General features: G+C 30.9%; 6 protein-coding genes and 1 non-coding gene across 8 annotated transcripts; 2 read left to right on the top strand and 5 right to left on the bottom strand.

The window, feature by feature from the left end:
- The first annotated feature begins 18 nt into the window (after positions 1-18).
- fidipidine (coiled-coil domain-containing protein 93) lies at positions 19-7892 on the top strand. 2 transcript variants are annotated; one of them, XM_085188685.1, is made up of 11 exons: positions 19-376; positions 453-661; positions 734-1001; positions 1280-1441; positions 1512-1559; positions 1633-1931; positions 2459-2578; positions 4159-4388; positions 4749-4869; positions 6252-6487; positions 6591-7892. In XM_085188685.1, exons 1-10 carry the CDS (start codon positions 293-295, stop codon positions 6481-6483), a joined length of 1773 nt encoding a protein of 590 aa, XP_085044811.1. In that variant the 5' UTR covers positions 19-292; the 3' UTR covers positions 6484-6487; positions 6591-7892. The 2 variants fall into 2 exon arrangements, with proteins under 2 accessions (XP_085044811.1, XP_085044810.1); XM_085188684.1 differs by having other exon boundaries at positions 6252-7892.
- LOC146537796 (uncharacterized) lies at positions 7886-9179 on the bottom strand. The gene is made up of 2 exons (XM_085188689.1): positions 8706-9179; positions 7886-8365 (listed from the first exon to the last, which is right to left on the bottom strand). Exons 1-2 carry the CDS (start codon positions 8811-8813, stop codon positions 8084-8086), a joined length of 390 nt encoding a protein of 129 aa, XP_085044815.1. The 5' UTR covers positions 8814-9179; the 3' UTR covers positions 7886-8083.
- Positions 9180-9686: 507 nt separating this feature from the next.
- On the top strand, positions 9687-17152 carry LOC146537794 (uncharacterized). The gene is made up of 14 exons (XM_085188691.1): positions 9687-9855; positions 9940-10044; positions 10536-10693; positions 11243-11289; positions 11373-11457; positions 11555-11689; positions 12004-12117; positions 12532-12705; positions 13190-13339; positions 14179-14331; positions 14637-14795; positions 15893-16038; positions 16194-16254; positions 16414-17152. The coding sequence occupies exons 1-14, from the start codon at positions 9720-9722 to the stop codon at positions 16483-16485; spliced, it is 1695 nt and encodes a 564-aa protein (XP_085044817.1). The 5' UTR covers positions 9687-9719; the 3' UTR covers positions 16486-17152.
- Polr3G (RNA polymerase III subunit G) lies at positions 14378-15657 on the bottom strand. The gene has a single exon (XM_085188686.1). The coding sequence runs from the start codon at positions 15554-15556 to the stop codon at positions 14897-14899; it is 660 nt and encodes a 219-aa protein (XP_085044812.1). The 5' UTR covers positions 15557-15657; the 3' UTR covers positions 14378-14896.
- On the bottom strand, positions 16505-17197 carry LOC146537793 (uncharacterized). The gene is made up of 3 exons (XM_085188690.1): positions 17062-17197; positions 16723-16862; positions 16505-16644 (listed from the first exon to the last, which is right to left on the bottom strand). The coding sequence occupies exons 1-3, from the start codon at positions 17119-17121 to the stop codon at positions 16539-16541; spliced, it is 306 nt and encodes a 101-aa protein (XP_085044816.1). The 5' UTR covers positions 17122-17197; the 3' UTR covers positions 16505-16538.
- Positions 17198-20837: 3640 nt separating this feature from the next.
- On the bottom strand, positions 20838-20904 carry LOC146537792 (small nucleolar RNA SNORD31). The gene has a single exon (XR_014878174.1). It is a non-coding gene; the product is annotated as a small nucleolar RNA SNORD31 (small nucleolar RNA).
- A 4121-nt stretch (positions 20905-25025) lies between these two features.
- On the bottom strand, positions 25026-26035 carry RpL14 (ribosomal protein L14). The gene is made up of 2 exons (XM_085188688.1): positions 25878-26035; positions 25026-25605 (listed from the first exon to the last, which is right to left on the bottom strand). Exon 2 carries the CDS (start codon positions 25597-25599, stop codon positions 25096-25098), a length of 504 nt encoding a protein of 167 aa, XP_085044814.1. The 5' UTR covers positions 25600-25605; positions 25878-26035; the 3' UTR covers positions 25026-25095.
- Between the last annotated feature and the right edge of the window lie 271 nt (positions 26036-26306).

Genomic DNA, 26306 nt, shown 5'->3' with positions numbered 1-26306 from the left:
TGAAATTGACTGCTTGACTTTGATTTGACATTTGACATGACGTTTGTAAATTAACAAGAGTCAAGAACATTGATAATTTATATTTACTTATGTTTAATTCTTTTCTTTAAAATGTTTTAAAAGTAAAACGCGGATCTTCGGTATAATATATAATATTCTTATCAATTTTATCATATATCTATGATAATAATAAATTTATTGTAACAATACTTAAATACACAGTTAAATATTTTAAATGTCAATAACAATCAAGTGTTAAATACCTACAATACTTTAGTTTTTATGTATAATAATGGCCACAAAACAAAGAAATATTTTTTCTAGAACAAAACCTATATTAAACATTTACAGTAATGTTGATCAAGAAGGCAAAGAGGTATTCTTGCTCATATTTATATTCCTTAATAATTGCTTATTTAAGTATTCTTACAAATTTATATTGTTATTGTTAGGTTGAAGTGAGAGAAGATGCTGAACAACTCGTAAAATGGCATGAAATATCTGATGCACTAGTAGCTGCAGGATATTATAGAGCCCAATTACAAGGTCTATCTGCATTTGATAAAATTGTTGGTGGTTTAAGTTGGTGTATTGAATTATGTGATATTGATATGGACATAAGCCTATTATTTGAAGAGAATCTCACTATTGGTAGAAAAATGTATGAACTAATAGATCTTATTTAATTTCTTACTTGAGTAGATTTGTCTCATAAAAACATTTTATTTTGTAGAGCTTTAACAGAAAAAATTGTAAAAGTCCTACCTAGTATGAAGTGCCCTTATATTATAGAACCTCATCAAATACAAGGTCTTGATTTTATCAATATTTACCCTTTGATACAATGGCTTATTAAATACTCAAGTGAATTTAGAGATGCTAAAGAAGATGAATTAAGGAAATTTGCAGTAATGCAATATGATAAAGATCACATTTTTGAATCAGACCGTATCCATTATATTCAGAATGAGAAAATGTTGAAGAATCTAATTGCAGTACAGGTAATATTAAAAAAATATTGTGATTTTTAAATAAGCTTATATATATAGTCACAACAGCATTCTGAAGACAATCACAACCCAATTAGATTGTTCTATCCAGTAACATTGTATAGAAATGATAATGGGCCAAATTAAATAATATATGTATAAATAACATGACTAACATAATTAATAAGTAAAATTGTTACTAACGCACTAACACTATATAGATATTAATCTGAAATAAATTATATTTATTTTATTTATTTTATTTATTTAATAAAGATTTTGTATTTTAGAATCTATATAAGCCTTCTAGAGTTAGGAAAAGGAAAGGAGGTTTACCATCAAATGAACTTGAACAAGTTAATTCAGTTTTATCAGAATATGATCAGCGAATGCTGATGCATGTACCTAACAATAAAGATGATAATCAACAGGATGAAAGCTTAGATTTTCTGGTAAGTTTCTTATGTATTTTTCAATTTATGTTGTTATATATCATTTTAATATTTTAAATTAATTTTTCAGTATGATTATGAAAAGAACTTAGCAGATCCATCAAATCATACTACTGAAGTAAGTTAAATATACCCTACATTGGTACAAACATGTATGTGTATACAAATTTAAAAATAAACAAACTTTACAGGCAGAGATACTTCCAAAAGATAAAGAAGATGAGAATGTTTCAGATACAAAAATACATTATGCTGTATTACAATCTGAACTGACTGGTGATTTGCCCAAAGAGTTGGAGCAAAGAGAAAAGGCAAAATATTCTGAAGATATAAATAGATTAAGCAACATTATAAACAATATGGAAAAAGACATAGATGAAGTAAGAAAAGACCATGAAAGCAGGATGGAAAGTGCAAAATCTAAATACACAGATATTATTCATAAGTTGCAAAAAATTACTAGAAAGTTGATGAAAACAGATGATTATAGGTAAAAAAAATATGTTTTTATTATATCTATTGCATTGAGTGTTGAGACACTTGAGGCATTGAGTGTTGAGTGGCAGAACTCAATGCTGCACTTTACCTTGTTATGAGAACAAAGAAATGAAAACATTGGATATTTCATTTCCTCCAGTGAGAATTGAACCCATAACCTTGCGTATATAGTTGCATGCTTATGCCCCTTCCCCCATACTGCCTTCTATAAAAAATATGTTTTTTTTCTCAATTTTGCACTGTATCCTGACTATAGTAGGCAGAGGGTATCTAGTGTTGAGTGTGTAGCTAACCCACCACCGTCACATTTACTGGCACACATGCACGATCCACTGCAGTACGCCAACCAAAAAATATGTTTGTGTGTAGTATTAATTCCATTCTTCACAAAGTATATTGTATTATAATATAAACCCTGAGAATTATTGCATGAGCAATGTCACAGGTTGTGAGTTCAAGTCCACTTGTGGGAATGAATTATTTTCTTTTATCCAAATATTGATCTGAATTTTTTGACAGTGATAAGAATGTTAAAGATTTTTATAAGTCACTAAAAGAATTGGCAAAAGAGAGAAACGAAGTCATGAAAGTCATAGAACATCATGGAAAAGAACACAATAAACTGGAAGAAGAGTTGAGGTAAGATTTATAAAAATTTTGACTCTTTTGATATTTTTTGTATTTTGAAATATGTTTCACTACTTCGATTTTTTTTGTAAGTTATAGCATAGATAAGTTACTAATATGTGCATAGTATAAATAATTTTGGTAGGTGTCAATTCATGAGGTGGAATATAAAAGCGCCATCAAAAAATTAACTTCATTTTTTTTTACAATTAATTTTTACAAATGGATCGGGCCATTTATGATGAATATCAATATAAGCAAACAGACTCGATAAAATAATCTCGTTTATTCACTTACTTTATAAATTTTATTAGTATCTTCTTAAATTCTACGCAAAAGTAATACTAGAAATATGTGTAAATAAAATTTCTTATTCAAAGAAACAATAGAATTCCACAATAAGCGTGTCTTGCGTTTACTTTGAGGCCATTTTGGATGTTTGCGTAGTGTGTTGTTATTGAGTTCAAAGATATTTTTTTTATAAAGTTTTAATTCTAAAACTTATGCTATCTTTAAGAAAAGACTTGTTTAGCTTCACGCCATACTTAGGTAGGTAGAGGGAACCTAGACTAAGACACTCCATTACCTCCTTACCGCCGAGTTCTGGACCCATTGCGTGTTTAGTGGCGGAACTAAACGCCGCGCTTTTCCTCGACACCATAGCGAAGAAATGAAAATAGAAATTTAAATAAATATTTCATTTCCTCGAGTGAGGATTGAACCCACGACCAGTCAATTTTACGGTTATACGTTGTGACCCGGCGCCACAACTGGTATAATCTTGTATTAAACTACTTATTAGAAAAAAAAAGTAATTAAAAAATAATTATCAAATTGCTTGGAATAATTCAAGAAAAGCGGACCATCACTGTCGCTGCGTTTTGGGCTAAAAATCTCGGAAAAAATCGGGACGTCTGGCTCCGGTGCAATCTAGTATTAGGACACTTCCGTTCCTCATCTTCCGTCAAATTCCAGACGCGCCTGGTGCTGAGTGGCGAACTCAACGCCACGCGCCAAAGGAAATAGGCGTTTATTTAGAACCATAGTACATCAGCTAAACTATAAGAAGTAGTAATATACAGCCTTCATAAAAAATGTTAATCGTGATAAGAATTTTTCATTGACATAAAAATAAACATAATCTGGAACAGCTGAAGAAGAACCATTATAGCATTTAATATAAATATAATTAATTATGATAGGCAGTTTTTGTTGACAAGCAAACAAGATGTTGAGAATTGAAGCCGTCGTGGCGCAGTGGCACAGCGTCCGACTGTAAAATAAATCGTTATAAGTTTGATTTCCGCTCGGAGGTGTGATGATTATATTTGATTGTATTGGAGAAATTATATTATATAAATAAAGATATACTAAGTAAAGCGTGGCTTTAAGTATTTCTTCTTTTTTTCCAAGCCTTAGGCCTTTCAGTTCACAATGTAGGGAAAAAAGAGTCAATGAAACATCCAGAATTTAGCAGAAAGTCGAGAACAGAAGTATAATAATACGAATGGGTACCCAGATTCCCTCTGGGCTACAGCGTGAAAAATAAATAATATATAAAACATTTGAGAATCTACTCTATTAATTCTCAGAACGGCTAAAGAACCGAAAGCACCGGTAGAAGAACAGCCTCTAACTCCAGCGGAATTGAAAGAGTTCCAAGAGAGAGAGAAAAAGTTAAAAGATTTCATAAGAAGTGTAAGAGTAGAGTTGGGACACTTAAACCGACAAGTGTTGAGATACTCTGTGGCCATCGATGAAGTGCCCGGAACAGCTGAACTGTTGCAATACGAGAAGAGATTTGTGGAGCTGTATAATCAAGGTAACAATATTTATTTTTTTAATATAATTATTTTTTTACTATGATTATAATATTTAGATAATATTGAAATTACTAGTAGTATACTAAATGTTTAAAAAGATAATCAGGCCCATTAAAAATTGCAATTGTACTAACGTCAATTGTCAGGAATTATATAAAATAATTATATTTTCATGTATATGTATGTATTATATTAATCATTATCATTATTATTTCAAATATACGTATTTGAAAGTGAAGTGATTTTTTTTGGCTAAATGGGATCGTAACTGCTATGACCACCTAATTAGTATTTCGCCTTTACATATTACTACGTACCTTATTTTATTTTTATAATAATTTTGTTCACTTTTGTTGCAGTGGCATCTAAACACAAGGAAACGAAACAGTATTATATATTTTACAACACTCTGTATGAAGTTAAACTTTATACATCTAAAGAACTAAGTTTACTTAATTCTATACTAGACAATTATGAAGAGTAAGTGTGGCCCTATTTTTTTGTGTTTTTTTCTAGGGTTAAATATATTTATTTCTTTACCACCTATTTTGGAGATATTGCGTAGAGGAACTCGGTAAGGCGCGGTGTTTGATTCCGTCTCGGTACACAATGTTGATCATTCCCTATATAATGAACAACAACAACAACAACATAGCTTCACGCTTTATCCCTAGCGTGGTAGTCAGAGACAACGGAGCACCAAACGCTACGGTCTCTACATACCTCTTTCGCCTCGCCCACTGTCACCAACCTCTTCATACATGCCCTCCGGGGGATCCTCATGCTTTTTACGTGACTTTCCTCCAGTATCATTGAAACAATGAAAAATTATCTAAATATATATTTTTTTAAATTAAACATATTATTTCCCTGAAAGAGGGTGAAAATCACAACTATCGTTTGAATGTCTGGGATTTTTTATCTCTTATTTGAAATTCAAAAAATCGTGTAATCCATACCTATATTATAAATTCGAAAGTAACTCTGTCTGTCTGTCTGTCTTTTACGCAATCAGGGCCAAACCGCTAATTTAATTGTGATTAAATACTCATATAGAGATACTTGAGGGTCTCGGGATGAACATAGGATACTTTTTTTCTCATATTTGTAATATTTTCGATATATACCAATATATTAAAATACTTATTAATTTCACATGTAATTTATTCCGCCATATTAATAACAACCGTCGTTGCTAAGCAACGACTTGCAAAGTTTGTTGTTAGAAAACGTCACCCAAAATGAGCTTGCTTAACGCATCCCTCTATTGAAAATAATTTCATAAATATATTTAATAAATATTCGTATAGTTCAAGCGGGCGTAGCCGCGTTCGGGTCCACTAGTTTTTTAAATAATCCGTCGAAGCGCAGCGTTAACGCGACGATTGTGAGATCGATGAACAAAACATAGCGCGGCATTGAGTTCCGTAAATCAACATGCACGGGGAATCAACATGCATGAACGGAGTATCTTAACATTGATTCCCTCTGGCTTATCTGGAGATCCCTTTTTATGGGATGTACGCGTACGCGAAACTAAGAAATACAAAAGAACATTATTTTTGTAGCATGTATAAATTTATTATTAAGATTGCATCATCCAATGATTCATGGTAACTGTTACGATAAGTATTAGTCATAATATTTAAGAATGAAAATAGTAAAAAAAAATAATTACTATAAAAATATAATATCGCTAATAATATTTTTATATTTTTTTGGGATATTCGTGTTGAGTGCTCATCTCATAATTACATGAAATGAAAATAATTCCTTGCGAGGAATAGAAATCGAACCCAAACAGTCAAACTCTGTGCTCTGCTTATTGGGGTATTTAATATTTTTTTTTATAAATATTTTAGAGTCATGTCTTCAACACGAAAGAGAGAAGAATTTATGTCTCAATTCGAATCTATAGTTGAATGGGTGAACCAAACTGTACGTAAAGTTGAGCAAAAGTTTAAGTCCGAAAAGGAACAAAAAGTAGCTTTACACGCAGAATATTCTAGATTAATGGACGTCCAACGACAATACGCAGCGGCATTGAAGAAATTGGCTGAAAAACATAAGTTTGGCAGACATGAGGATCAATGAATATGTATGTTAGCATGTTAAAATATTTGTAAATAGCTATTATATGGTAACTAAGCCTTGGATTCGTTACCTTATAGTAGATATTTACGAATATGCTTTCTTTCCAGAAATTTCCAAAATAGTGGCAAAAGAAACAAACAACTTTAAACTAATATTGTATTTTAAAGAATTAAAATGATACCTTTTTGACACCGATTGGCCAGTTCTTAAGACTCGACAGGGAACACTTTTTGTATACCAATACCTATTTAAAACAGTTTATATAAATGCATGTTTCAATTCAAATGTTAATTTAGATTTTAATCAATTATAAAATTTATTTATTTATTTATTATAGAAGTGAATGCACATAAAAATATTAATTCGAAAAAGCAATGAAAATGATAGAATAGGTATGACATCAGTTGTATGGTAAAGTTATTTATTAAGACAAGCTTATTGCTTTATAATTGTTAGCTCTTGAGGAAGTGTTTATTCTTGTATATGCAGTGGACACAGTGACGTCACTGAAGGGACCGCGTTATTGAGAGTTGTCGTTAAATGAAGAGAAGAAAAAGTACATATTGTGTTTCTATCATATCTTGATTAAATTTTTGTAACTTGTTAATTTCATACTTAGAAATTTCAAACATGCCAAACGCCCTGAAGTTAGGCTTTCTGTTCTTTTGCGCATTGTTCATGTGGGGATAATATGATAGAAAATAAGACAAGTCCTAAAATTCACACAAGGGTACAATAGGGTAACAAAAGTATGTATACAGTTGCAGTTGTTATTGATTTTGGCAACTTACAAAATGTAATATTATTTTTATTATTTTCTTAACAATGATAAATGTGAATTGTATGGAAAATAAGTTTAATCAACGATCACCAGGGATTTCCACGCTTCAGGAAGTTATCGTTAAATGAAGTAACGTTCCATGAAGTTTACATTTTATGTGTTTTATCACTATTGTATCTTTGTAATTCATTTGCTTGATTGCTTTCGAGATTTAATAAAGTTTTTTTAAATACGAATGTAGAGAAATATTGGTCATTATATTAAATTTCCTTATTAGTATATCTGGTCGCTATAGATTACTTTTGAAAAACAGCATTATAATGAACAGAATGTTTGATGCCCCAGCCACAAATATGTTAGACAAAAACTTCAAGGTGACCTTGAAATCTCAATAAGTACTAAGTTAGGTGTATTTTTTGCTAACAGCGTGATTCGGCTTTGAATGATTGAAACAATATTATAATTACTTGATCCATCTCAATTTAGGTACAGTGTTCCAGGATTTCTACAAAAAGCTCTGCCTACTTTTACATGAAATCCGTTTTACAACACAAACGACTGATAAGTGTTTTTAATATTATTTGTTAATTTTATATGGGAAATCAAATAAAATGTTTATAATTAAAAATATTTTTTTTATTTCAATAATACTAATTACATATATACATACAATAGAAACCGTTTGATCACAAATAATTATCATCGCTCGATCGCGACGCTAACTTAAAACATTGAAACCGACTATCGGCCTGCAGTTGCAATACAGACGTATGACAAAACATGAGCATGTCACGAGTCGCGACTAACAATGGACCATTATCAAAGGGTGACCACACTGCTGTGTGAATGGCTTTTGTGCGAACTGCTGTGACCGTGACTGTGGGATTGATGGGAATTACTACTGGTTTTCTTGTACATGGTGAAAGATATCAGCTCCCGGTTGGCGTTGGTCATGGCCATGGCGTGGGAGACCACGTCGTAGCCCAGCAAACCGTGGATCCGGTTGACCACCACCAGGGTTAGACCTTTTTGTGTAACGCGAACTGTTCTCTCCAAGTCCGATGATGTAGCTATCACCATGCCAAATGATGAGTTTAATTCCTGGAATTATTTTTTTTGTAATAATTAAATGTATAGTAAATGACGTCTATTTTACAGTTGTTTATAGAGAAAGATTGATGTGTCATTTAAATAAAATTATTCGTTTAAAAATGATAAATAAAATATTAGAAATATTTTTCATATTTCTTTATATTAGTGGACACTATAATACGGACGTCATACAAATCCTACCTATATAGGTAGGTACTGTATTTTATCACAGATTTTATTTTAAATTGATTACTCATGCGATGTAAACGGGAAATAGAAACGATCTTTCTTTTGTTATCCTCCAATTTTTATTTTTTAAAAATAAATAAACTTAAAAGCAAAAACACACCCTAACTAGCGCTGTCCGCTCTTCACTTTTCAGGCCGTAGACCGTAGCACCTTCATCCTTGGACAGATGCGGTGCGCTGAGGCTGCCCATAACCATTATATACGGCATACTTGTTAATGTCTTTATTTGAACACTCACAACACCACCGACGGCTCCGTTCGAATTAAAATTGTAACTATAAAAAATATGGTCGACTAGCAAAGTTCATTGTAGCAATGTTTAATGTTTTTTACGGCGTTTAATTAAATATGTGAGTCGAGTGAGGAGAGAGCTCTGAGCAGTGAGCAGTGGGCACAGCGACCGCGGCTCGACAGGTTGTGGACTCGTGTGTGAGTGAACTCTGCAGGCACTCCGGCCGGGCCTGGCGCTGTGTGTGTACCACGTACGTGACCGCTGACGTCGCCGCGTGGCCTTCACGGGTGCTTGACTGCTTACACGGCTCGGACTCGCTACTAACTTAAGCGAGTATTTATACATCTCTCTCAATTCTGAGATCTATCATCAGATGCTGCTTATATTCACAGATATGTAATTTACCAATGAAAACTGCGTCTTAAGAACTATCTTAATATTTGAGAGTGGTTTATAAATTGCCTTAGTAATGTTAGCAGTAAGCTGCCGTGCCGGTACGAAATCATGACGGCAATCCAACATGTCGTTATTTATTCCATGCATGCGGGGAGTACCTGCGTTATGCAAGATTGTATGTTTTATTTATAAATTCAGCGTAAAATATCTTATTACGTATGTATTTAGTTCGTATGAATTTTTAATATAGTCAAAACGTAATACTGTGTACTCTCTGTTGAATTGTTTAGCAATAAGAAATAGCTATGTGCGACAAATCGTTTAAAGTAGCTATAGAGATGTACAAATGTCATATACTTATTTAATTTTAAATATTTAAGTATATCAATTGAATTAATAAAAAAAAGATAGAGACAACAGAGTGAAAAACAAAATAAGTAGGTACAGGTGCGTAAAATTTGATTACATAGCTGAATAAGAAAAATAATGACAGCTTCATATGTCGTTAGTAACTTCAAAACACTGCTTTACAATTATTACCATTTGTTTGATTTTTTGAATTGTAGAGTTTGTATACTTACAATGAGTCATTCTATGAGCAGTCCGCGAAACATTCAGTTAAGTATGGAATGTTTATAAAACTTATTTAATTTTATGTAGACTGGGTAAGTAACGTCACTATATTAAATCTATAACTTTTATTTAGTTTTCGAGACCTACCAGAAAGCTCGGCTGGTGTTTGTCCAGTCGATGGCTGAACTGGCGACGAGATCGACTAATGTCAAATGCCTGGAGAGCGCTGGGGTTTTAGGTAATAAATTGTTAAAATAAAATTTCTGTAACTATCAATTTAGAGCAACATTTTGAGTTGACGCTATTGTGATATGAAGATGAACAGTTTGGATTTTAATATTCGTTCGGAGAAAAGAAATAATAAAAATTACTTTTCTACAAATACTTACATGAAAAGTAAACCTAAAGTAATAGTGTTTTATTACAAAAATATCTATTAATAACTTGTTGCCGAAAAACTCACTCGAAGAAATGAAGTATTTTTTTAAATTTATATTTCCATTTCATCGCTCTGATGTCGAGGCAAAACGCGGTGTTGTGTTCCGCCACTAAACGGAATTCATCGGGAAGTGGGGAACGAAGTGTTTTAACACTAGGTTCCCTCTACCTACCCTGCTATGTAAGGGATACAGTGTGAAGCTGATTTAATTTGATTTAGGATAGAACTAATTTCTACAAATCAATTTTTTTATAAGTCGTAGACGTAATTAAAAGTAAATATGTTCGTAGAGTTGCTCCGTCCCCTAGTCTCTGACACGTGCAGCACGGTGCGGCAGTGCGCGGTGGTGGCGGCGGCGCGCCTAGCGGAGCACGACGAGGGCGTCGCGCAGAAGGTGCTCGACGGAGGCATGCTGACCATCACTCTTGAAAATTTACATAAGTATAACGTACGGTTATGTTGTACTTACTTATGTAATTTGTGTGTAATGGTCTTTTTTTAACGTTACGCTATAACTGTATCCCGCACTCAGCAGGGTACGCAGGGGTAACCTAGTGTTAAGACACTCCACCTCGACACCAGAACGAAGAAATGAAAATATATGAAATATTTCATTTCCTCATTTAATATGTAATACCTACTTAATGCAACTATGGAGAAGTTCAGTGGTAAATAAAGCTATCTATAATTAGATCTACCGGCATTACATAATAGTTAATTTTACAATATAACTGCATGCTATTTGTAAAGATAATCTTTTTGTATCTTTTTAACGGAGTAGGCAAATAGGACCTAGACTTAAGACATCTATCTCTCATCCCTATTTTTTGGCGTTTTATAGACTTTATATGTTTGTTAATTTGGCGGCAAAAGTCAAAACCCAACGTCTCGCTTTATCTAACCGTTCCGGGGATATAAATATATATATTTTTTTAAATTTAGCCGCATCGCCAATATTTTTTTTATATTTATTATAGAACTATTTTCTGCATTATAGGTTTACTACAAACGATCTGCCCTGTATCTCATCAGATCCATAGCGAAGTAAGTGTTCCTTAGAAAACTACTCTTAGAAAATATAATATTTTAATGTGAAAAAGAAAAAAATACTTATGCATATATTACAGACATAACGAGGAATTAGCTTCTACTATTGTCAGACTTGGGGCACTAGAACACATTGTTTCGTGCTTAGAGGATTTTGATACCCAAGTAGGTATATTTACATCACTATATATAATAGTATGTACCTAATGTAGGTCTGTCGTAATATATTTTATAACAAAATTCTAATTTTGTTTTTATATAGGTTAAAGAAAATGCAGCGTGGGCATTGGGTTACATTGGAAAACATAGCGAGTATATGGCAGGACTTGTTGTCGATGCGGGAGCTTTGCCGTTATTAGTTTTAGCTTTTCAAGAACCTGAAATTAGTTTAAAACAGGTGTTTCTGCAGTTTAACTAATGTAAAATTACTAATGTAAACTAGGAATATATGTAAGTGTAAATAATATTTTCTTTTTCAGCTTCGCGCTGTATCCCGCACGTAACAGAGTAGGCAGAGGTAGCCTAGTGTTAAGACAATGCATCCCCCAATTTCCGTCGAATTCTGGACATCAGGGCGAAGAAATGAAAATGTTAAATATTTCATTTCCTCGAGTGGGGATCAGACCCACAACTTGTCACGTTTACCGTCACATGCTTGTGCCCCTGTGCCGTTCGACTGGCCTCAATAACAGTATTTTTTTACATCTCTAGATAGTAGCGGGTGCTTTGGTCGATTTAGCGCAGCACAAACCTGAAGCGGTGGTAGACGCGGGTGCAATTTGTCATTTAGTGCGCTCCCTCGAAAATCAAGATCCAAAGCTAAAGGTTTTTAAATTAATGTACTTAAATAGTTAAAAATATCAGTAAATCATATGTAAATTTATTCTTAAAAAAAGTAGATGAATGAAAATTTAGATACTTCGACACAAATATGTAGTGTCACTACACTGCGTTTCACTCTTTGTTAAAGTATCAGAACTCCTACGTCTAAGATTTTTTTAAAAATGATATTTTTTATTTGAGACCGTCCTGACACAGTGGCATCGTGTGACTTTAAAAGCGAAGGTTTTGGTTTCAATTCCCATTCGAGCGATTGAATTATTTTTATTCTCATTTTCTCGCTCGATTTTCGTCTCGAAAATTAGAGAATGGAGTAGGGTTTTAACAATAGGTTCAGGATGCCGGCTTATAGGCAGGATACAGCGGAAGCTAAAAATATATATATTTATCATATTATAGCGCAGTACCCTATGCGCACTAAGCGCGATAGCGAGCGCGCGGCCCGAGCTGGCGGAGGCGGCGGTGGCGGGTGGCGCGCTGCCCCCCGCGCTGCTGCACACCGGCCACGACGCCGCGCCCGTGCGCCGCGCCGCCGCCTGCGCCATACGGGATGTCGTCAAGCATTCTGTTGAAGTTAGATTGTATTCGTTTTTACCGTAACGACAATTTTTTCTTGTTCCATACGTGCCTTTTTGGATTCACTTTTTTTTTTGTAAATATACTTTCAATGAAACATAATGACACTTGGGACTCATGCCTCGGTCCTCGGCTTTACGAGAACCCTAGTCTTTAAAAATAAATAAATATATATATATATATATATATATTTACCATTTAAGTAAGACTAGAAGTAGAATTCAAAAAAATTAACAAATGGTTCCTCCGAGTGTATGTCACTAATTATCAATTATTTTAAACTGCGGTCGACAATTAGATTGTACTTGTATAAGTATGTCCACTTTACTCATTACTCAATTATAAAAAAAGATGTATGCATGTACCATATTTGTTTTCTTTTTTTTTTCATGCAACAAATATGACTGAATAATTAATTTATCAGATGAATGCTAAAAGTGCAATTTCGTCTTCTGACTTAATATTTCATTTATAATTCTAGTTAGCACAATTAGTTGTTAATACTGGTGGATGTGGGCCTTTGGTTGAACTGCTATCAGAAAGCACTGGAGCTCGAGTGCCTGCGTGCATGGCTTTAGGCTACATTGCTGGACAATCTGATCAGTTAGCAATGGCTGTCATAGAATCAAAGGTTATTATATAGATCGATTCTGTCTATAACGAAATAGTCATTCAAAAATAAAGTGAGATGTAAAAAAAAAGAGAACATAAGAGTTAACACACTCACACTTCTCCACATTTTGTCTATCAGAGCATGGAACTTGATATAAATATTAATTTAAGTCAAGGATCCCTCTTTGCTTACCTTGACATTGTGGAATAGTAGCTTCACACTGTCGTATAACACGTGAAACTGTAAACAGGTGGAATTGTCACCGAACGATTTACGGAAACAGCATATATGGTAAAATATTTCAAACCCATACCTAAAGAAATGAATCAAGATGCCTCAATAGTTTGGACTTAGTATTTTGTTTTCATTTTACGATTTTTATCCATACCTGTATTTCGAGTGACGCAATTACGCGTAGATAGCAATTACGTAAACACTTACGACTACAAAAATACTGCTAAACGTTAAAAAAAAACTTTAATCTTTAAGAACTTTATCGCCAATTCCTACGACTCGATTTCGGAATGAGGCGTTCGCGGCGATGTCGATGCGTGCGATGTGAAAAAAGTTTTTTTTTATTTTTAGGAGAATTTTTTGAAATTGTATTAGGCTTTTATAGTTAACACAGTGGTTTCATTTAATGTATCGCTAACACTTCCACACTGTAGAATATAACATTTCCCTCAGCTGAGTGGGAATTAAACCCACAACCATTGCATAATGTCAGATGCTGTCCTACTGCAATACAACACTCATTGTAGTTCTGAGTAATTAATAAAATATTACTTATTATTTAGAATCTATTAATTATTATATTACATATTTTTATATTAAGTCAGCATTATAAATTGACTCAGGCAGTGATAGTGTTGGTAGAAATACTCCAGAATACCGAAGCAGAGGATGCCGAATTGTGTGCTGTAGCATGGACTTTAGGACATATAGCAAAGCACTCACCACAACATAGTCTTGCCATCGCTGTTGCTAATGCTCTTCCAAGATTGTTACAAGTACATAATTAATTATTATTATATTAGCAATAGATAAATATATTGTGTGCCTATAATTTTATTTTCTCATATCACATAACAATATTTTAGTCCCTACAATACACCACACTATTACAGTGAACTAACTGTACAGACTATCTGGATATCTCCATATAGGGAATCCTAGGCTCTAACTATAATATTCTAGGATTTCGTAGGTTTATGCCGTATCATGCCGTACCCCACATGTAATGGTAGGCAGAGGGTACCTAGTTTAATGTTTTTTTATTAAATAAAAATATAAATAATAGATTTCTTACATTTAGTTATACACAAATCCAAAATCATCTGGAGAAGTGAAGGCTAGAGCATTATGTGCTTTAAAACAATCATTACAATGTTGTTTGCATCGGCCAGCCCTGGAACCATTATTACATGCTGCCCCAGCATGTATTCTTAAGTATGTTTTAGCACAATATGCAAAGGTATGCAAATTAAGTATTATGAAGTGTCTAATTTTATTTTTTGATATTAATAAGAGAAATAGGAAATATCACAGATCCTTAATATAAAATATTTGTTAGGTTTAATATACAGGTCCATCATCTAAGTTATCATCTTCATCTTCATAATCTTCACCATTGTCAAAGTAGTTGTTAGCATAATCAGTTCCGTCATCTATCTCTTCTTCCTGTTCTTGTTCATCTTCAAGTTCTTCATCATTATCTTCATTTTCTTTTTTCACTTCTTCAGTTTCATTACTTTCCATTACATCATTCGTATTATCTTGCGATTCTTTATTTTCTAAAGTTTGTAGTCTCTTAGCTATATCGACAGGGTCATTTAATTTTCGCTTTCGGGCTATAGTTCTAGATCGTCCTGCGTGTGGTCGCAGCTCTGGTGGCATATTAGCCCACACACAATCTAATGTTTTTCCTTTCTTTGCGTCTAAAACAAGAAGTTTATACTTATCAGAATATCGTTCAATGCCATCAGTTTGCGTATTTGCTTTGACATATGCCGGAGACTCGTGTAAATATTCTATAAATTGATCCCTTACTATCACCATGTAGTCAGTGGCTGCATCACAATTTAATGGTAACGGTTTCGCTTCTAACTTTGGAAATAGAGGTGGTGGAGCTAGAATTTGTGGATTGTTATCCCCTCTGTTTATGCCGAGAGTTTGCATCTGCTCGTGCGTTAATGATCTATTGTTACTGCCTCTGCCCCTACCTCTTCCTGCCATTTTAGTATATTATTATATATTTTTTTTATTTATAATGAAGTATTAAATTTACTTTGAAAGTTAAGAATTAGGTTAGATTTGTGTTGTCGTTTTCGCTATATTTTTATTGTTAGTTGTCACTTGTCAAACATGACAGTGACTGCTGAGCACAGACCACGTGACACTGGCGAAGTGATTTTGTGTTCAACTGGCACGCTCGGAACGCCATAATAGAAAGAACAGAACAGAGCACAGACCACATTTACTGCTGAGAGGCAACATTCATAAATTCACGTTTATAGTTTGTGGCAATTGTTAAGTGCTATAATTTTATTCGAATTTCTTTACTCTTGACAGATACTACCAAATGACGCTAGAGCAAGGAGAATGTTCGTAACAACTGGTGCTTTAAAGAGAGTTCAAGAAATCGATACAGTCCCAGGGACTTCTTTAAAAGAATATATAAATATGATAAACAGTTGCTTTCCCGAAGAAATTGTTCGGTATGTTGTATGTCTTGACGAAGACGATTAACACAACGTTTTTGACTTCCTCTTAAATAATTTGTATATAAATGGTGAAATCTAGTCGATAGTCAATTAGCATATACAACTAATCGATAAAATAAATGAAATTTAATGAGTACTTTTATTTAAAGGTACTATACACCTGGATATTCGGATTCTCTTTTGGACAGAGTAGAAGCGTACACTCCTCAGGTTAATACTTTTGTTGATAATGTTAAGAATTATATTAAAAATTTATAAGACAGAAAGGTTCTTAATACTACTTTAATAAATTCAATTATTTTATATATACTTATAGAATATAATGCTAGTATATAACATGATTATGTAAACCAACTTTTAATTTTACAGATTCCAGAATTATTTACAGATAGAGTACCAAGCGATTGTCAAAGCGAGTTATCTGTAGACAATGAAAAATGAAATAAGCTATTGTTTATCATTAATTTATAAATTACACAGTTGTTGTTTATAAATTACACAGTTTTCTTGATCATTGTCCAAACTAGTTTTTGAACTCTAACAGTTCTTCCTCCTATAGCAGTTGTTTCTATGGCCATTGACTGACTGATGACACTGTAACTAATATACAATTATTTTCTAAATAAATTTAAATCTTGTTCATTCAAAAGAAAACACATAAATAATTAATTTGCTTACTTGAAATCTGTTTCACATAAAAAATTTAAAAGCCGCACGCCTGGAATATCAGCTTCAAAAGAATCCCCTAAATTATTGCATCGTGTATTTTTTCCAATTAACTTAATAAGTAATTGATGAACATCGGTTAACGGCAAGCCCTATAAATATTGTTATTACGTTGTATAAATATGTATATTTTATAATCAATATAACACATGTTTGCAATTTTACTCTTTATTGTTATTTTCTTTTAAAAATGAATCAAAGAAATTTTAATTTTATGATGGACTTTTTTCTTTTTATATTAAAATGTGATTGTATTGAGAAATATTTTTTTAAGTAAAAAAAATGTATTACCATTATTTTACATGTACTTTCTTCAGGTGACTCAAATTCGGTAACAACAATATAATGCATCGTGAATAAACTACAACTATTATTTCTAAAACTATGTTATGAGATTTTTGAAACAATATATACTAAAAAACAACGGATGTGGTCATATTATGGTTAACGTTTTCTGATATGAAAATAACCACTGACATACATACCAAGTATTATTGACTTCATTTTAACTACTTTATTTTTAAACTTCTCAAGATATTAAGATTCGTATGATGTGCAGAAATATGACAACATTCAATTTACATCCTACCCTACGCTTCTGTGTGCGGGATACAGTGTGAAGCTGAATTTAAACAATGCTAAATTTTTCATACAAAGTGTTCAAACTCGTTCAAAATATCTGAATTTATTGTTTTTTTTTTTTATTACTGGAAAAAGGACGTTTAAAGGGTTTTAAAAAATAAATATAAAACGAAATTTATGGCAATAAATATATTAAGTTTTATTAATTCTATTATATTTGATGTATAGTGGTCGTTACTATAGACATTGCTCTGTTCAAATGCTTTACAACAAACATTAGACTCGGAAAATTGTTACCTGAAAAGAAAACAACTAATTAAGACTAAGAAATGAGCATATTAAATGATTTTGTATTTTAAAGATTTATCAGTTTTATAATATCTTCAAGAGATTGTTCTAGATATATGCTTGTCATATAAATCATCATTTGAGAATCGTTATTTAATTATGAGATACAGTCGCCGAAACCAATTAGTGCTAAATTGATAGAAAGTTTTAAATTCATAACTACAAAATCACTATTAAAAATATAACGATTGGGGACTTCTATTTTGGTGTAATAACACCAACACTACTTATTAGTAGCTGTTGTTTAATCCTGCGAAGCAGATCGACAAAAGACCTCGTATTAATAATAATACTTTACTATTAATAATAAATATTACTTTACTTTCTGCCAGAATTAGACGTTGGATGTAAAGTGGCGGAACTGGCGATGCGCTTTTTTACGTTAGAGTGAGGAAATGAAAATAATTCACTCTTCAGCCAATTCTCTATTGTAGCCAACTTAATTATGGTAATAATAAAGGGGCTTGCAAATTTGTTTTACATTTACATTTAAATATTTTACCTAAATCACCATATTTTGTGACCCTTGACAATTTTTTTTGCTTGTGATGAACATCAGGAAATGGTTAATTGATCTGTAACAAAAAAAAGAACATTATTAAAAACAAATCTTATGTAGTTTGACATGATATTTCATTGGAATATTTCAGATATTACCATACCATATTTTCCCCATGATTCAGTGAGACAGGGATAACTTAGTAATTCATCAGATAAAAATTAATTTTATTATATAATCCACATCTCCTTTTTAATAACAAAACAATATTTTTATATAAATTGAATGAATCTAATAACAAACATATGCCAATATGCTTGTTGCATCAGATTTTTCATTTTGTATATTATTGTCATGTAGGAAATAACATGCAATTTTAAGTAGAAAATATTGTTTGTAGTTTTTATTTGGATAATAATTATCAAATTTGATCTTAAAGCATAACTCTTAGATATGTCTAGATAAGCAGTAAAGGAGACGATATTTATACACACTTACCATATTAAAATGATGTGTACACATGCCAATATATTACATGTGATGTGTGATTAACAATCATGTAGGCCATTTCCTTTAAAGTAAAAATAATTAATAGATAATTTAGCTAAATGCAAAATATTTTCGAATCAATGTTTTTAGTCAATTATTCAGTTGTTACCATACCATATTTTCCCCACGATTCAGTGAGACAGGGATAACAGTAATTCATCATTTTAATTAAAATTATTTAGGTAAATATGTATTATTATCGATATTTAAAACAAATTTTATAGTTTAATATTTAAAAAAATATATATACTTACCATTTATTGTGATTACAGTCGACTGGAATTGATCTAGAAAGAAAAGAATACTGATATAAGTTTTAAAATTAATTCCACATATAATAAATATACAAAATCCATATAATCAGCAAAAATAATACATCAACAATTATTATGATATATGCTTGTTAAAGTCACCATCATTTAATAGCTTCAAAACAAAGATATTTTTTTATTTCAAAAATAATACAATTATTATATACCTTATTAAAATATACCATGCTTTATAAATATGGAAGTCACTTTAAATGATTTAATATATCTGAAACAATAAAATATTAAATCAGTAAGCAATGAAGCTTAAAACGGCAAAAAAATAAAATGGTGTAAATATATCAGAAAAATTAATCAACATCAGTTCAGAAGACTAGGGCAAAATAATTGTCATCATTGAATTAAAGATTTTAGAAAATGGGTAAAGTAGTAGCATTATAATTATTAACTTTACATATGATTTCATACAAAGACAATGCAAAAATGTACTAAACAAATAATAAATTATGAACATGACTAGCTGGAAAATTTTAAAAAAAATATTTGTTTATTATTAATTTTGTTATTATTCAATAAAATTTTACATTTCTAGTAATATAATAAAGTTGTATAGTTTATTTGTGTTATAAAACTAATCTCTGACAATACCAGATGAGTTTAAAAAAAAGATATGTTTTTATATGACTATAGCCTCTCTACTCTTACATTACACTAAAGATTTTGGTAATTAAAGATTGAATAATTAGACAATAAAAAATATTGATACATATTTATTAATTATGTCAAATAATAAGACCCCTAAAGTTCTCGTAAACAAAGTTACAGATACAAGTAGTGATTTTTGTAAAAGCTCAAACTCTCCTCCCCTCAAAAAAAAAACGATATTGAATTAATAAAAATGTATTAACATACCATGTTAGAGTTAGTTATTCTTTGTTTTTCAAAGAAATAACGTTTATTTTTATCTGAATATATCTGAAACAATAAAAGTACAATTTAATATGCAAGTACAGATTATAATTGCTGGTTAACTCAATTGTAGTGTAAAATAGAATCAGAAAAATCAATCAACAGCAGTTCAGACTGGGGCAATATAATATTCATCATAATAGTAATATGCAAATAGAAGTGATTTTTGTAAAAGCTCAAACTCTCCTCCTCTCAAAAAAAAAAAACGATATTGAATTAATAAAAATGTATTAACATACCATGTTAGAGTTAGTTATTCTTTGTTTTTCAAAGAAATAACGTTTATTTTTATCTGAATATATCTGAAACAATAAAAGTACAATTTAATATACAAGTACAGATTGCTGGTTAACTCAATTGTAGTGTAAAATAGAATCAGAAAAATCAATCAACAGCAGTTCAGACTGGGGCGATATAATATTCATCATAATAGTAATATGCAAATAGAAGAAGTGATTTATGTAGAAATAATGACATTAAAATTTTCAGTCTTGTTTGTTTCATACTGCATCTATCTTACAATATGGTAGGCAGTATCTATCAAAACACTATTCTAAACATCCCATCTAAATTTTTATTTTCCCACTTTTGTCAGGTAGAACAAGAGTAGCAAAATGAAAATAATTTATTTCTATGAGTGATCTATGAATGATCAAACCATCAATCTTTAAAGTTTTAATATTATCATAAATTTCTTATCCTATGTAACTTTCACTAAGCAAATATATGTTTCATTTACATTTTTTACTCACCTTTAATGAGTTTTTTTTCAACCACCATTTTTACCTAAAAAAAAAAACGTATAAGTTAGCCATTGCAAATACATGTCACTAAAAATTTCTTAAGATAAATTAAAATCAGAAAAATCAATCAACATCTGTTCAGACTGGGGCGATATAATAATCATCATTCAATTAAAACTTAACACAAAATTGGAAAGATAAAAAAATATATATATTAATATATTTTCAAATATTATTTTTAATGAATAACACCAGTTATCTATGTATTTTTTTATTTATATTTCTGATTAAATTATCGTCAAAAAATACCTTAACATGTTAAATTGGTTGCAAGCTGATGAACAACTCCACAATCCATTTTAGAATCTGTAACAAGTAATAGTTTTAGTAAGCTTATTGTGGTTTGATTTGAAAAGATTGCATACTTAAAATACTATTTGTAACATTCAAACCCTTGGATTTTTAGCTATAAAGCCAAAGATCTTACACAGAATGTGTTAATGTTCCTAGCCAGAGTCAAGCATGCCAGTTGATATCTGTGCACACATCGGCTTTGGTAGGGTAAAAAAAAGCAATAAACAAACAACAAAATAAAGTTTTAAATGACTAGGTTAAAATTTAAATATTACATAAATATTGACATAATGTCTAATCTAGAATTATAAAGCAAGTATTTGTTCACCTTCTCTTTAATACAGGTTTTAATAATGGCTTCCTTATATTTCATTGAAGATTAATTCACCAGGACCTGAATATAACAAAAACAATATAAGAGGAAAAAGAACATGGAAAGGTAATTTTTAAAGTGAATAAATATAATTTCAGTACTGATCAATCATCAGAAATCAGCTAGGGGCGATACAATTTTACATCATATATTTTTTAATGAAAAATAAGCTAATCTTGTCTGTCCGTTGTTGTGTTACTACTAGACTAGGTACATGTAGACATGTAAAATCTTTATTTAACGAAGTGGTTTCATTTAAAGTGGTGATGACAAAAACACTCTGTATATTATATAAAAAAATAATTTCTATTAAATATTATGAACTTACCAAAAAAATAATTATGATCCATGATAGGCTTCGAGTTCCATAAAGTTGATAATTATGATGATTAGTTATCTAAAATAAAAAAAATGTATTTATCCAGTGTTCAATTTTAAATGCCATATTATTGTTTGAAACTTTTAATAATGTAACCCTCAACCCTTAGATATACAATTATAAAAAATATATATCTTACACGGAGTGTAAATACTGTTCCTATCCAGAGTCAAGCATGTTAGATTTTGGCTAAACATACATCGGCTTTGGTAGGGTAAAATCCTTAGGTTAGTAAACAATAAATTTTTCAGATTATTGGTAATTTTGATAACTAAAACAGTCACAAATGTGACTAATAAAACCATCACTGAAGTTTGATAAATAGAAAGAATAATTATGTGTAATGACTGTCATTGTTTGATATATTTGCAGTGTTTATGCTAACAACAAATACCAATAGTGTCATAATTAGCCTCTAAAAAATTATAATATGAATATTTATTTACCTTATGTTATTCACAACTTCATTATTGGTGTAGCTCGACAAATACTTTATGAAGTATGTGAACACTGGCACGAGTCAATCTCGCGCATGTACAGTCGTGTGAATAATGTTAAGTATGCAAAGTGCATTTCACTGTATTTTAGTGTTGTGATTGGGCTCGCGGGGCAGCGGTGCGGTGTGAGCGGGCACGTCCACGTGTAGGTAAGTGTCCGCGCGTACCTCCCATGATTCATAAACGTCTTGTCGATCTATAGTTGCTGTGTTGCTTCAGGAGTCTGTAAATAAATGTATTGTTTTATATATGGACAAAATTTCGCTTTTAAAAAATATATATATTTTTTAAAATATAATCAGTGATTTTGGTATTTTTGTAATCATAAGTTCATACGAACGAGACTATTTATATTCATCATTTTAGAGCAATAATTAATATTTATTTAATCTTATATGTATTGTAGAACTGACCTCAAAAAACTTTTAAGCACTGTAATTTTCACAAAACATTTTTTATCAGCTTCATGCTGTATCCCGCACACATCAAGGTGGGCAGAGGGAACCTAGTATTAAGACACTTCATTCTTCACTACACATACTTTAATATATTACATCTCAATTCAATTGTTTAATTTATAATTTTCGATGGGTAATTTGAGAATAAGTTTCAAAATATTATGTATTTGAGAATAAATCATCAGTTTTCTTAAATGTACAATTAAAATACATTACATTAGTAACGTTTGAGTGATTCATTTATCAAGTACAGATTCAGATCTTGACTTGATACATTTAAAATTTCATTTAACATATGTTACTTGGAATTTGTAAATTTATGCTTACCTTTTAATAATTTATTAGATCTTTAAACTGATACATCAAGTGGTGAGCTGATACCTTAAAATAAGGAGATTTATATTAGTAGAATTGAAGGAAAAAACATTTAGGTTATCATTGCTAAGTAATTTTTCAGTTGTTACCATACCATATGTTCCCCATGATTTAGTGAGACAGGGATAACTATAGTATTCATCATTACAATTTATTAAAAAACATTCATTTATTGACATCCTATTATAGAATATTATGAACCAAAAGTTGCATACTAGACGATAATAATATTCTAAAAAAAAAAAATACATAATGATATAAAAAGATAATATGTATATAATAGATATAAATATTAAACATCTATTACTACACTGTTAAGGTTAATCAAGTCTTAGCAAAATAGAACAACACTTTGCAAAATAGGCTGATAAATTATTATTTTCTATGTTCATATTATATATAAAAAAAATCTATTACATATATTAAAACTTACCAAAAAATAAACATGTTCCTTGATTGACTTCCGAGTTCCATAAGGTTGATGAAGATGATTAGTTGACTAAAATAAAAATTTTGATTATCCATTGTTCAATTTTACATGGCATATTATTAATTCAATTTTTTAATAATGTAACCCTCAACCCTTAGATATACAATTATAAAAATAATATATCTTACACGGAGTGTAACTACTGTTCCTATCCAGAGTCAAGCATGTTAGATTTTGGCTAAACATACATCGGCTTTGGCAGGGTAAAATCTATACTGTTATAAAACAGTTTACTTTTGCCTGTTAAATAATGCAGAAACTCAGTGTATGAACCTATGATATTATTAATTATAGGCTTGACAGATTTAAGTGAAACTTTTTACATAAGGCCCAGACAAGATATAAATAATTTTGAAGACATACACAAGATATACATCTGATGTAGAACTGTAATAGTTCTTCTTAACTATAAGAAATAAAGTTTGCTTAAAGAACAATATTTTATTTAAAACAGAATTATTTTGATACTCACATTGTACATCAATTGTATCTTGATATTGCCGAAATAAATTTTCATGTATTCTAAAACAATAATAAATAGTTAATAAATGTTGTATTGTTATTCTTAATGTTAGTAAGCAATAAACTTTTCAGAATATTGGTATTTGTAAAATCATTTAATTCATACGAACGAGACTAATAAAATCATCATTTAAGTTTGATAAATTGTAAGAATAATTATGTGTAACCATTGTAATTGATATATTTAGTTATCGCACAGCATTTGATTAATTGTTTGTGGGTTCAATTCTCACTTGGAGGAATATATTATATTAATTTCTTCCCACTGACAACAAGACTGCACTGCCTTGAGTTCTGCCACTCAACACTTACTCCCTTAGCAGACTGCTAAATATAGAATATAGTGAGGACCAAAAAATATATATTTGGAGCATTTATACTATTAAAAAATAGGCAAGTGACATAATTAGTCATTCTATCTCCAAAAAATTAACTAATATGAATATTTATTTACCTTATTATATTATTAACATCATCATTATCGGTAGCTGCCCTGCTTCTGAAGGCTGTAAATAAATGTATTGTTTTATATATGGATAAAATTTAGCTTTTGAAAAATAAAAATTAAATTATCAGTATTTTCGGTATTTTTGTAATCATAAGTTCATACGAACGAGACTATTTATATTCATCATTTTAGAGCAAATATTAATATTTAGTTAATTTAATATTATAGAACTAACCTCAATAAGTTGTCTTTTCCATTTTTTTCTTACATCAACCTGAAAAATAAAAAAGATTAAGTAAAGAACAAACGACTTTGCTCTAAAATAGCCAAGTAACTCACCTTAAATAACTGCAAAGGTTTTTGATTGCAATTAACAGTTAAAACAATAATACATAAAAAATGTAGCTTAAAGTATTTCTTTATTTTGATTTGTCCTATAAATTACACTTTTTTCAGACACAAAACAAGAATTACTTCTTTGCTGGTTTCTTGGCAGCTGGGGACTTCTTGGTGCGTTGTTTCTTGGCTGGAGTTTTGGGTACTTTCCTCTTGCCAAAGACACCACCGCGCGCCGCTTTAACTTTCAGACTCTTGAACACTGCTGTTCTCGCACGGTTTCTCTTACCCCGCGCGGCATTTAACTTAAATCTATCAAAGTCTGACATATCGGCGCGTTTTTCTTTGTTGGCCAAATTCTTTGCCCATTGACTGTCTGCCCATTTTTCGTTAAGTTTAGCGTCTGACCAAGCTTTCCTGACAACACGTGTAGGTGCAGTGAATGGATACTTAAGGCGGAACTTGGTAAGATGGAGTTGGTTAAGACGAATTTGTTGTCGGGGTACACCGCTACCGGGTCCGTCGACCAGTGCTCGTGTTTGATCGATCACATCGACCACACTCACCAACTTTCCCTTCAGGGAACCTTCAGCAACCAGGGCAACTCGCCCCGGTTCAACGTAGCGCTGGAATGGCATGACGTCCTGAAAAACGAGTAAAAACTATTCATATCTAAAACATTCACTGAACTTTATGCTAAGAAATCACAATCAAAATATAAAATCGGAAAGCGGTTGCAATACGATTGGGTTGTTTATAGTTAGACAAATATAAATCACAATGTGAGATATTTGGATATTAACTCTAAACAAAGCTATGACACGTTTAGAACACTTTGTTGATATTGTATTGATAATATTGAATATAAAAATATTTTAATGAATGCTAAGATTCATATGGATTTAAAATTTCTAACCTTACAACGTCCTAACAAACACGAATCACTTGAAAGAAAGACTTGTGCTACAGACTATGAGAAAATGTTTCATTGCTTGTCAAAACATTGTGGGTTGATACAGATAATAAATATATCGCTGATAGTATATTTTTATAAAAAAATTGTGTATATTTTAAATATCATAATACATTTAAGATAATATATTTTTTTACATACAATAATTTAAATATACAAAATACACTTCCAATTGAATTATCAAAACAGTTTAATGTTAAATAAAAAATAACAACATAATTATATAACTCATATTGTGTTCGTCAACTTTTTGAGCAGAATATTAATATAAAATATGTAAATTTTATATTTTATTTCCACATCATGTTGTAATATTTTACTCATATAATTTTTACAAAATAATCTAAATATTGTAAGCTAATTAATATTTTG

This window comes from Heliconius melpomene, chromosome 7 (assembly GCF_056956725.1).
Source record: "Heliconius melpomene rosina isolate 202511_hmr_F chromosome 7, ASM5695672v1, whole genome shotgun sequence".
In the NCBI taxonomy this organism is placed as follows: domain Eukaryota; kingdom Metazoa; phylum Arthropoda; class Insecta; order Lepidoptera; family Nymphalidae; genus Heliconius; species Heliconius melpomene.
This window is presented reverse-complemented; position numbering and strand designations above follow the sequence as displayed.